The 12,800-nt window shown below is 37.0% G+C and overlaps 1 protein-coding gene across 1 annotated transcript; it reads right to left on the reverse strand.

Annotated features, from left to right (window-relative positions):
• Positions 1-185: 185 nt before the first annotated feature.
• Positions 186-12,486, reverse strand: LOC127975902 (uncharacterized). Its single transcript, XM_052579946.1, has 7 exons — positions 12,268-12,486; positions 10,032-11,040; positions 7,973-8,142; positions 7,333-7,501; positions 6,562-6,625; positions 6,165-6,264; positions 186-1,629 (listed from the first exon to the last, which is right to left on the reverse strand). The coding sequence occupies exons 1-7, from the start codon at positions 12,331-12,333 to the stop codon at positions 1,591-1,593; spliced, it is 1,617 nt and encodes a 538-aa protein (XP_052435906.1). The 5' UTR covers positions 12,334-12,486; the 3' UTR covers positions 186-1,590.
• Between the last annotated feature and the right edge of the window lie 314 nt (positions 12,487-12,800).

Genomic DNA, 12,800 nt, shown 5'->3' on the forward strand with positions numbered 1-12,800 from the left:
ATGTAAGTACAATTTAAAAATGTAAATAATAAATGTTAAATTAATTTTAAGTACACAGTAACTAAACACAATATAAAGTGGATCCATTGCTATTATATAGCTAAAATAAGATAAGAAAAGGGTCACACAGAGAGAGAGAGAGAAAGAGAGGCACACAAATAAATATATTTCATAGTCTTTTAACATGTATTTCAGGTCAGTTTATAGAGGTTTATTATTATTACTTTTTTTCAGGTCAATGGTTTATGTGTAGCCTTTAAAATGAATAAATATATTTACTTACTTCATGTCAGATTTCACTATCACAGTGCACAGTGTTACACAGAGTAATTTGCAAGGTACTGTGGTTATAATCTAGCATAAAGGTTGTGCATTTTAAATTAAATAGCATATTGCATTCAAAACATTATGTGAACATCAAGCAATCACTGTGTGATTAATGTCAAGTTAATTTTCGCCCATATAACTCTGCTGCAGAAATTCAGAAACTTTATTTGGCTCTGCATATTCTGTGAGTTTATTTGCAAGGAAATTATTCATTTTCTTAATGGGGTCATTTCCACTTTCCTTTCAGGTATGCAAGGCACTCTATAATAACTCTCTCAAGGTTTCCAGCAGGTAGAATATTGACCTCAGAGACTCAAGGACTTGTTAACATTTTTGCATTTTCAAATAAGCATGTTTGCTTGCTCTTCCTTTTAAAGCATCACAACCAGCTCAGAATTCAGATTACTGAATAAAGACAAGTTTTCCATCCTGAAGTTCCTTGTCTCTGTTTTATCATCATGTCATCCAATCTGTCATCTAACACCTGATCACTGACTTTCCAGTCTAATCTCCTGTTACGCTGTTCTCTCCTGAATTCTATTACCCCAAATGTCACGTTCTGCACCAGAAACCCTGACACTTCCAGAGCAAAGGAGACTTTTTCATTTTATCATCCTCCCCAAGGCATTTTAACATTACCAAGCAGCATCACTTATTGAAATTGGCTATAACAGAAGGAAATTATAATGTCCAAATTTTAATGTGAGGAAAATTGCATAATGAATCTGAATAAAAGCAGGTTCAAAGATGCCAATATTGCATTTTCTTTCCTTCTTTCTTTTTTTTTTTTAAATAATATTTGAGACTATTGTTGATGACCTTTGAAATAAAATGACTATTATTTCCAAGGTAGAACAAGCTGTACATAATAAACCTAATAAACTATAATAAAAGTACATTTTTGTTAACTCTATATGTGTTTTGTAGGGTTTATTTGACATACAATTTTTAAATGAAAACACACTCGAACTAGGTCTAGAGCCTTATAGAGTCTTAAGTGGTCTTAAACTTAATTATCAAACATTTTATCTTTAAAAATAGCTATCACACGGCACAGACACAGCAGGGCATGGACGAGCATCCATATGTCATGTGGATTCACCCCAGGTCCGTTAAAAGGTGTTTTATATTTGGAACAATGCATCAGAAAGCCAAGCTCTACTCTCAGGAGGAAGCTGCAAAGGTCTTGCTCGTCTTCAGTTCTTTGCCTCAGGCAAGGAGAACGCAGGGGATATGGGTCTTGTGATGAAATAGGCACTTCCCTCAGTCACCGTGTCTTTGAAGAACCTGATCCAAAAGTTTCTGTGGAAAAAAAGAGAGGAAACTTTTAACTAAACTAGAACCAGGCAAGCAGCCTGTTTGTCAAAGCATCTGCACGCTCAGGTCAAGTGGTGAAGAAATGAGGGGGAAGTGACTGTGTGTAATCTACAGATTACCCAGAATTCTCCCTGTCCATCCCCCTGGGTGGCCATTTCCCCGGGAGCAATGATAACATGCTATCTGTGCTCCAACCACATACTGCTATCGAGGCGTTTTCCTCCTCGGAGGTATTCATTTTATTTTCTGTCTGCTTCCCTTGTCCTTGGCTATCTTTGATGCTGCGCTCCGTCAGCTGCTACAGAATAACCTGCACATTCCCGTGTAGATTAGGAAAAGTTAAATAGGTTTTGTTCGAGAAACAGACTTTTGTCATGAACTGCTGATTCTGACTAACTCTTAATGAAATAGTTCAACCAAAATAAAAATCTATTATATTTACATAACTTTTGTAAAAATTCAGTCGTTCAATGACAGTGTTGACCTCAGTGGAGCTGTCTAGAGGAATGTTCATGCTGCTCTTTTCCAGAGTAAAACTGAAATGGTTTAAACAACTCACTAACATCTCGTGAAAACTTGAAGCAAATCAAATATTTAGGCATTAGATCACTCACAAATAGTCACATCACTGGTTTAAACAGTTCACTTTTGATTTACTGTAATTAAGAACATTACGTTTGAAACTATCAAGCATTTTAAAACTACTGTACTCCTTGAAGTTTTAGAGGCAACAAGAGTTAAACTCTAAAACAAGGATGCTGAGACTAATGGAGCAAGAAACTCAGTAAGCACAGCACATTAAATGCGCAGTAACTGTATAATTGAACTACAGAGGGTATTTGTGTAGTCAAGCTACAGTCTTTGTCCAAGGCTGCATAACTCTTTTGTTTGTATAGAATTTAAATATAATTTATTCCTGTGATACCAATGCAGAATTTTTATTAGCCATTTCTCCAGTCACATGATCCTTCAGAAATCATTCTAATGATTTGTTAATTGAGATACATTTATTTTTATAATTAATGCTGAAAACAATTGTGTTGCTTAATATTTTTACTGAAAACCATATTTTTTTCTTCATGATTATTTGATGAACAGAGGGTTTAAAAAACAGCATTTTTTGTAATAGTGTACTGTAAATGTATTTACTTAATTGAGATGCTGAATGTAAATATTAATTAAATACATTACATACAGTAAATATATAATTATACATTGTAGTTGGATTACGTTTACACATGCTGGAAGAAGCAATAAATAAATACAAATAAATAAATATTTGCAAAAACCAGACTGGTATGATTTCAGTCAGAATAGTAGGTAAATTACATTTTACAAAGACAAATTAATGCTTTTTCCAAATTGAAATTAATGTGTAAAGGTGCATGCAAATTTGCTTATGATAAAAATTGTCATTATCAATTAATGGAAATTGATCTCCCTTCACCTGGTTCTCTCGATCTTTCTTCAACCTGACTTATCAAGAATTCATCACTGTCACAGAGGAGGTGCAAGCCTGAGAAACAGAAGGGCTTCATGGGAGACAATGAGCCAGACACTTCATGACAAAGTATCAGCCTCACAGGACCTGACACCCATTAAAACAACACAGCCCGACAAGAGATTGCTCCTTTACAAAAGCACTCGTTTTAGGCATCCAGGGATCAGCCTGTCAGCAAAGACATCCAAAATACCAGTGAAAGCTGTCCTGGTGTGGAATTCAATACTCTAAACATCAAAAACAGGGAAATTATTGTTGACACAAGCCTCCTTTGTGTCTCAAGAGTCCCCTAAGTATCAGGGCCGTGTCTGTCACCGAAAAGAACAAAAGGAATGCATGAATAAATCAGCCTTGAGTGGAATTAATCTGGATATCAAAAAGTAGTTTGATAGGAAGGATTAATTTGAAGAACTATACTGACCTCTGCTGGAGGACAGGGTAAGTACAATTAATAAGAACCTCTGAAAAATAAACTTCTGTCTTCATTTCTTAACGTTTTTTTCAAAACTCTACAACTTTTTTTTTCTTTCTGTGGAACACCAAAGGAGACATTCTGCAGAATTTACTAGAAAATCTGTTAAAATGATAGGTGACAAGAGCTCTCAAGCTTCAGAAAGGATGAAAGAATGAAATGATCATAAAAGGGGTTCATCTGACTTGTGTACAATATTTAAGTCTTCTGAAGTCAATAACAACTTAATTTATCATACGACATAAGAAGACTTGAAATACAATGTACACTTACTTTAATAAAGTTTTTCCTTTCAAAAAAATACAAATATATGAAGTTTCAGTCACAACTTATTGCAGTTTCATGAGGGGTAAAAACAACCAGTCTTCAGATTGCATCCTTTTGTGTTCCACATAAGAAAAAAGCTTACATGGAACTAGATGAAGGTGAATAAATAATGACAGTTTACATTTTTAGGTAAACAACCCCTTTAAGTGGGTTTCCATAATGACCCAACAAAATAAATGCAACAGTCATGTTGTCTATTATCATTTCCAAGCTGTTTCGAAGGACTGTTGGCTCTCTGCACGAATGCCCCTCATGGGCCTCTATATATCGCTTGACACATGAGTCCAGAGGTAAAAGTTCAGCAAGGTGAGATCAGACAGTCTGGCACCACACAGCACCTGCTGTTTCTAACCGAAGGGAAGGTTTTCACAGAGCAGCACAAGTTTAATCTCCACTGGTACACTTGGGCTGACAGTTGTGACAGAACGCATTAGGAGACAAAAGCCTCAGGTGTGTTTGTCCTTGTGGGGGTCATTAAAGGTCAGTCTGGAGGATCACTTTAGAGTGTTCTCCATTACAGCATCAGCACAAAGCAACAGTCCCCCCCCCCACCTCTCTCTCTCTCTCTCTCTCTCTCTCTCTTCACTTTTCATACAAGCAAAAAAAAAAAGTTCTTAAAATGTAATTTTAATTGACTAATAATTCAAGGAACATTATTTTCTTGAATACACTCATTAGACATCCCTGAGGGAACCCGCTGCTGGAAAAAGCTAATTCTCTTTCAGATTTTACTAAAAACTGAACATCTCTCAGAGTCTTGGTTAAAACTCTGAATCTAATTTAATTTCAGCTGTTAAACCCGGCATGCTTTAATTTAATTCTCATTTTTAATTACATCCTACAAAGGTAACTACATACTGTATCTGGGTCCTGAAAAAAACACACTACCATATTTTTTCTCTATATTCAGCTAAGCATGCCTTCAAGTTTCATTTTGCTTTATACTGTCTGCTCTTCAATGTTCATTTGATGTTTTTTTCCACAGTCTTACTCACAATGGCTTTCACAATCATTCCAAATCAACGGCTGTGCTCTTTAGCTAGTTTAATCAAGCTTACAGTGCAAAAGGGTTTACAGCTGTAACCTCTGCTCCCATGTTCCCTCTAACACAAACTGGTCAAATCTGGATTATATCAGACTGCCTTATGATTTAAAATATCAGTTATTTGATGAAAAAAACAATATGTGACCTGGTGCATTCTCTGCACACACATGTTTATATATATTAATCACATCATTAGTGATTAGGCATTAGCAAACAATGCGATTTACATTTTCAGTAACATTCAGGCATGAGATCAGCTAGAGACAAAAAAAAGAGGAAAATCTGGCCATGCCCCAAAATACACCCATAAGACACGCCCCCAGCACTCATTATTAAAAATATATATTTTAGTACATTAAACGATATATCTCTTATTGTAAAAAATACATACTGTCCTATAAAAAATAAAAAGCAGCATTTTATAAATATGACAGCAATATAATAATATAGTACTATAATACATTATAGTAAAGGATATAGACATTTTATTATTATTATTATTAAAGAACCTGATAAAAGTTTGGAAATATTACAGTTATTAATTATTCTGCTAATTGAAAATGTAATGTTATTCTTGTGATGCAAGGCAGAATTTTCTTGACCACTACTCCAGTTTTCAGTGTCACATGATCTTTAAGAAACTATTTCAATGTATTTGACTCTCAAGAAACATTTCTGTTTATTATCAATGTTGAAAACAATTTTACTGCTTCACGTTTTGTGTGAACATGGTAATACACTTTGGGCCCTATTTAATCGATCTAAACGCAAAGTGTAAAGCGCACGGCGCAGGTGCACTCAGGGCATGTCCAAATCCCCTTTTGCTATTTTAACGACGGAAAAATGGTTGATGAGCCCATGCGCATGTTCTAAAGGGTTGTCCCTATTCTCTTAATGTGTAATGGGTGTTTTTGGGTGTAACGTGCAATAAACCAATCAGAGTCTCATCTTCCATTCCCCTTAAGAGCCAGTTGCGCTCGTGCCATGATGGATTTGCTATTTACACGGCGGAATATGTTAAGCGCAAAGACAGAACGCATCTCCAAGATGAGCGGAGCTGCTTGTATGCAAGCAAATAGCCTAATTCTGATATATATGATGACGATCCATTATGACATGTAGGCATATATATATATATAAATATAAGCAGTTTTGTTTGAGATTTAAAAATGAACCTTTTTGAACACATCTGCCCTCAGTCTGTTGGTTTCCAACACTAGCCTCTTCCTCTCCTCCTCCTTCTTTTTGGTCACCTCAGGGAGTTTGTTGTAAATCCTGCAAACACAGACTGAGGATGATGAATGCATAATAACATGAAAAAAGTGACTTGGAGGTGGGAGAATGAAGTTATTCATCTACTTTTCATCCAACAGAAACAGACAAGGAAATATCTTGATATATGTCAATATATACTTTTATCCACTATAGTTCATCTGATCTGGTGGCGTTTATTCAAGCACAGAGATAAGCAAACACTGTCCTTATCAGAAAGGGGAAAATCATATTGTGTTCTTGCACTGATAAGCACCCGTGCATGTGTGACATTATGAGGGTGTTTATGCGAAAACTCACCGTCTGGATCTCCATTGCATCTCTTTGCCTGAGATGGCTCTGTCTTTGGGTTTGAAAAGGTTATCTACAACACACATATATAGCTGAAGAATAAAGGATAACTGAAATGAAAAGGTCATTACAAAGCTTTATATTAATTTTCTTTTTTATATTTTATTCTTTAGTTTCAGTTAAAGGCTGTTCTGGTTATTCTGTGAACTTATTGGCCTTCTTAGCCTTACAAATCAACAAACTAAAGCGCTTACTGACCAAATATTCCATTTGCACATACCATAACTTTTTAATGAGAAACTTTTTTCCAGAATCATAATGGCACCAACAGGGGGCATCAGTTAACTGCGGGAGCAATAGTATGTGTCGTACTATTTAAGATTTATTGTTCATTCTCAACAGGGCCGCAGTGAAACAGGCAGAGGTCTTTGAGATCTCTACTTTATCTGTTTTCTTTTAATAAGTCTGTCCCACTTCAAGTTTGTTCTGATACTTTCGAAGTTCTACTGCACCAAATGATTCACTGCAGCATTGAATTGTCTGTGAAGGCATCTATAATGTGTTGTGCTGCTGTAAGATGACCCTTATACTTACTGTTGGCACTTTTTGCAGGCATCTGCCACACTGATGTACTGTTGCCAATTCATTGTTCATTGCTATTATTGATACCTGATTTAATTGTTATAGCAATAATACTGAGACTGCATTGCTGCAGCACTAGATCTGCATTACAGCTCCCTCAACTGTGCATAGGATGCTAATGAAAACGGAGTATCTTACCACTAAGGGGGTGTGGTCTGGTGCAGTTTCGCCTACGGTAAGCCGTCTCCACGCCCATGATAAATTCAGCTGTTTGTAAGCTCCGCCTCTCCCTGGCCCTCAGTTCCAATCGTCGCACCCGATTCTGAGAGCGAGAGATGAAATCTGGACGAAACCGCTCAAGCGCATCCTACACAGATTTGGATATGAACACAAGGTTTAAGCCACAGTGAAATGCTGGGGTGTATATTTATGATTTGCCACAACTGGGTGTCCAGGAAGGAAGTAAACTTGATTCACTGAGGCTTTGTTTACACAAAAATCCAGAATGGATATCTTATTTACTGCACTGTACATTTTAATGCTGTGATGCCTATATTCAGTTGTAGCATTTAAAACAATATCAGCCATAACATGTACATATCAATATCAACATAATTAAATAACTAATTCAAACCATACGTGGGTGTATGTTTGTAATGGTTTGTAATTTTGCCATATCATCTTTATGATAATGATGCCATATCATCTTTGCAGTTCAGTTTACAAAAAAGAAAAAAAAGTATTTGAGTCAGATACGCCCCAATAAGTGTTTTCTGCCTGTCTGAACAAACCCTAAGGAAAACCTCATGGTAGCCAGATTCCTTCAGTAAAACCATACCCTCAAGCTTAGCAACTGGTATCCTCTGTCCTGCTGGTCAGTCTTGGGCCCACAAGTGCAATTAGTCAGATGAGGAGAGACCGGGCACTCAATAAGTCTCCTGACTTTCTCAGCAGTGTGGAAAACTGTTCTGACCTCATGATGGGCCCTTATGCGCACCTGAGGGACTCCTGTTCAGATGAATAATGATGTTAGCTCAGTGCCTTGGCATACAACATGAAACACTTGCTATAACACACTTTTATCTGGATAAGTACTGATATATTGCAATACAAACAATACTGGTACATAAAAGTAGTGTTAGACATGCAGGTGAACAGTCCACTCATAGGGTTTGTGACCTTTTTAGTATTTAAAAGCAATGAATTTTAAATGTTGATATCATATAGCACTTATTTAAAGCAAAAATAACTATACTGCAATGTATAGTTACCATGAAATAAAATTACTCATATCATGATAAAAGATTTTGGTCACATCACTCACACCTTTTTAGCAATATGCTTAAAACACTCCTTTACAACCACACAATCCAAATAACAACAATAATAATAATAATAACAATAATAATAATAATAATAATAATAATAATAATAATAATAATAATAATAATAATAATAATAATAATAATAATAATAATACAATTAAATATAAAATAAATAAATCTGTTGCATGTAAAGTTGATGTCACATTTACCATAATTCAGCATATTTTGCAGGTTGGTGACATAGGTTTGTCGCACTGTTCTTAATATTTCTACCCAACTGACAATAGACGGTGGACCTTTTTGCCCACAAAATTCTGTTTCTACTAACATGCAGATTGTATTTACAAGATAACATTTTCATTATTAGATAAAAAACTGGTTTGTAATATCATACAATTGCTTTTGCAAGCTCTTGATGCTTGATCCTCTAAAGCGGAGTAAGATGTTGCACTTTCATGGTATTTTATGCTGAGCACATTCAAGTTCTTGATTATCGCAGGGGAGTCCACCATTTTATTCAAAATTGGCTCAGAAATAAATGCTATAAACTAAGTGATGTTAGGATCAGTGAGAAAGAGACAGGCTGATTTAAAAGACAGATGCAGAGGGTTGCAAAAGGACAGTGAAGGATTGACACATAAATAAATTAAGACTTGTGGATAAGTGCCCTGCCTGCAGTGGTACCTGGTGTTAGTTCATCAGAGCCCATGCAGCCTTGCCGTCACACGCTTCACGGACCACATGCAAAAGATCAGTGTGCTGCAGGGAGGATGTTATCCTTCAACTCATCACAAAGAAATGTGTTTAGCCGTAATAGGGGCCAAAGAAACCAATAGACTTTATGCAAGGTAATGTGGAGTCAATGATGCATCATCTCACATAAGAAGATTGAAACTCACCCTATTTTCTATTCAATAGCTTCCCCTCGCTTGCTTTCTCTTCCTTTATAAAAAAAATCTGTGTCCTGACTGTGCATCTACTTAGGTAAATAACTGTAAAATACCAGCATCAGATGCTGATAATGCTACAGTCTGCTACTTGGCTTTACTTGAAAAGCATCCCATTATTCCAAGATCAAGACTCACTCGGTTTAAATCCGAAATCCTGCCTCGCAGCAAACTTACAGATTTAACAGATTTCACTCCATCTCTGGATACCCAGCCGTGCACTCTGTATCAAATGATGCCAGATTAAAACTATTTTGCCCATTTGCACCAGCGGGCCATTTTATCTGGCATCTGATTGACCCACTTGAGCTTGCACACTCTATTCCCGGTCTAGTTGCATTCTTTTGTTTTCACAAAGCCATTTATAGTTTTTTCTGACAATGCATTCCCATTCCCAAAGGAGCTTGAGGAAAGGCCGTCTCATTAACAATGCATGAGCCTCCAATCAGAAGGTGTGCAACCAGAGTAAGAAATGTTGAAATGAAACCGCGCTGGCTAAGACATCACACGGTGTGTCGGAAAAGAATGTCACAGCAAAGCTACAGAATAAAGGAGAGCAAGGGCAAGAGAGAGAGGATGGATATATTTGCATAACTGCTGAGGAGCAGGGAGGTGTTATAGGTACCTGATGGCTCGCTGAATGCCTGTCTGGCTCTTAGATTGCACTGCTGAGGCCCTAAGACATCATTAGCTTTTCCATTTGGTCTGAAGGCAGCAGAAGACGAGTGGCACCTTGTTCTAAATGGCATTGATGTTAAAGTGGAACACTGCATGTCCGAGTCGGAGCCAATATTACTTTTAAAAGCACTGCCATTGATGGTTGACCCATTCAGGTGCTGGGACAGCCTTTCAATTCCATCAACGCCAACGTTTGCCATGTCCCAGTCACTGTAAGACTTTTTAGTTTGAATCATGGTTTCGGGTTTCTCAGAGGTCCGAGTAAAAGATGGTTTTCCAAGGGAAAGGGACAGAGTGGATCTATACAAAGTCTGTCCAAGAGGGATTGAGAGGGATTTATCCAAGTACAGAGTAGATCTGGACAGCTTGGATGGAAGGAGCTCCAGATGGGCACAAGAGCGGAAGATAGGACGTTTTAAAGAGTCCGTTTGATCTTCTTCCTCAGTGTAGCTGTGCTCGTGGACTGGTGGAGCTTGAGGACTGCTTTGGGACTCACTGGCACAATGCCGTTCTCTGTTCTCGCTCACCATCACCACAACTGTTTTGTGTCTAGGAGGCACCGGAGTGCCAGCAATGGCTTGTGGGGTTTTATATTCACTGCGGGCCATGAAAGAGGGAGGTCTGTCAGGCGTATTAGGAGGATGAAAAGTTGAGTTTGAATAAGCTATACAATCCCTTTTAGGAGACAAACTCCTGGCGGTGATGGTGATCGAAGAGAAGCTTGACCGCAAAGTGGGTCTACTGTAGCAATGGAGAGCTTCAGGGACGCTACGTGTCCGGCCCAGGAATAAAAAAGGACTAGTTGTGTGTTCCGATCTCCATGGTTCATCAAATGATGTAAAGCCAGATAAACATGGGGGTGTTCGTCTTCCTCTCACTGGGTCCTCAAATCTAGTCCTCAGACTCCTCCATGGTGTCATGGCATTTTGGTGCCAGAAATACACATTATCCACTGCCTGTGAAGAATATGACCTTTAGTACAGTATGAAGCTAAAACTTTTACGAAATATTATAGGTATATTCGGAGTTAAATACATATTAGATTTAGCAGGGTTGAGTTCTGATGACAATTCAAAGAACATACTGGGTGAATTTAAGATGGATTCATTCACACCAATATATGAACCAATTTGACCAGAAACTATTCAAGAATAAAATTTGCTCATATATTGGTTTGAATTTTTAAGCAACCTGCTAACATGTCTAATATCCAGCTGATAAGATATTTAACAGCATGAAAAAGTATATATTTAGCATAGTAGACAACTATGAAAAAATCTAATCATTGTACAAACTATTCTATAGTAATCAAAGGCATTTCACAAATGCAGTCAATGGAGTTTAACTTGCATTTAACCTGGAATATTAATTTAAATCGAAACAGTAACATCCTCGCATGCAGGGTAACATCAGTTATTTCTTCTGCAGGCTACAAACCAGCTCTAAAGGTGCTATGAATGCATCTGTGATATTTGTGGTCTTTTTATTACCCCTCTATAAATATGAATTTCACACAGAGACAAAAAGACAAACACAACATGTCAGACAGTCTTGCTGTTTTATGATGAAATTTTGAGGCAGTAAAAATATCTGTAGCAACTAATATTGCACTGATTTCTGTATTTTATATTTACAACAACTGCTAAACATGATTAAACCTTTGCATGTTTACTTTGGCAAATTACTGATAAACAAGGAAAAACTGTTAGTATTCTGTCAGAAAAGCCTCATGTGAAGGCATTGGAAATGCAGTGTGGAAACAAACTGTGAAGAAAATGGTTAACAATCACATAAAAACAGAAATCCTAAGAAAATAAACAACTGAGACATTATTATATGGATTATAATCCAAAACTGTTGCGGTTTTCAATTACAACCTCCAAATTTTTTACTAAATCTGAGGACAATCTCACCACAAGACTTTGCCACAGTTGCTGAATGTTGACTTCCGGACTGAAATAATGAGTAATTATTAGTAATTGTAATTAACAAAGTCAGACAGTTTTCACTCAATGTTTTCACAAGACATGCTTTGCTGTGTGACTTTTGAAAACTTAAAATTAGGTTTTATTTAAAAAACGCTAAAGCCCAAATGTGCCCGATACCTTATCTATATCTATAATGCATATGCAATTTATACAGAATGGATTGTATCTGTAATTCGATGCTTGCGTCTCCCTTACCTCATTAATGTTGGGAGTCGACTGATGAGAACACCTCCAGCCACTGAGCCGCAAGTTTGAGCGCATGTCTCTTACATTTCAAGCTGTGGAAAACAATAATACGTCATTCTTAGTTATTATATAAACGCAGTTCACTTAAATGCGCTAGACAGGTGCCATTACTACAAGCGAGAACGGGTTCGCAGTAGTTACGTCACAACACTAAACGACACGAGCACGCGCAGTTTGTCAGCCCAACCTACGCCCTTCTGCTCACTTTATATAAATTATTCATGAGGTGGCACTATTATCCAGTTACCACGCCACTCTGAGAGAGTTTTCAAGTATTTTAGCGTACCTGTTACTGGTATATTCACAGCTTATTATCGTAGTTACTTCATGAGTAGTTGTCTTTCCAAATAATCACGGAGTCCTGAAAAAGCTTTTTCATATTTACATTGGCATGCTGTTGATTCATGATGTGTGTAAGCCCTGTTAACCCCTCATTTGCCATATCAGCTTACATTATTTAAATATTTAATAGCAAAACAATG

This window comes from Carassius gibelio, chromosome B17 (genome assembly GCF_023724105.1).
Source record: "Carassius gibelio isolate Cgi1373 ecotype wild population from Czech Republic chromosome B17, carGib1.2-hapl.c, whole genome shotgun sequence".
NCBI classification, from domain to species: domain Eukaryota; kingdom Metazoa; phylum Chordata; class Actinopteri; order Cypriniformes; family Cyprinidae; genus Carassius; species Carassius gibelio.

Bases quoted from the DNA above. Each gene is read 5' to 3' on its own strand.
- LOC127975902 (XM_052579946.1), bottom strand. From the start codon at position 12,333: ATGCGCTCAAACTTGCGGCTCAGTGGCTGGAGGTGTTCTCATCAGTCG. The intron at 8,143-10,031 runs GTACCTATAACA...TCATCTGAACAG, and splicing joins GGCATTCAGCGAGCCATCAG to GAGTCCCTCAGGTGCGCATA. The intron at 1,630-6,164 runs GTTCATTTTTAA...TTTTTTCCACAG, and splicing joins GGGCAGATGTGTTCAAAAAG to AAACTTTTGGATCAGGTTCT.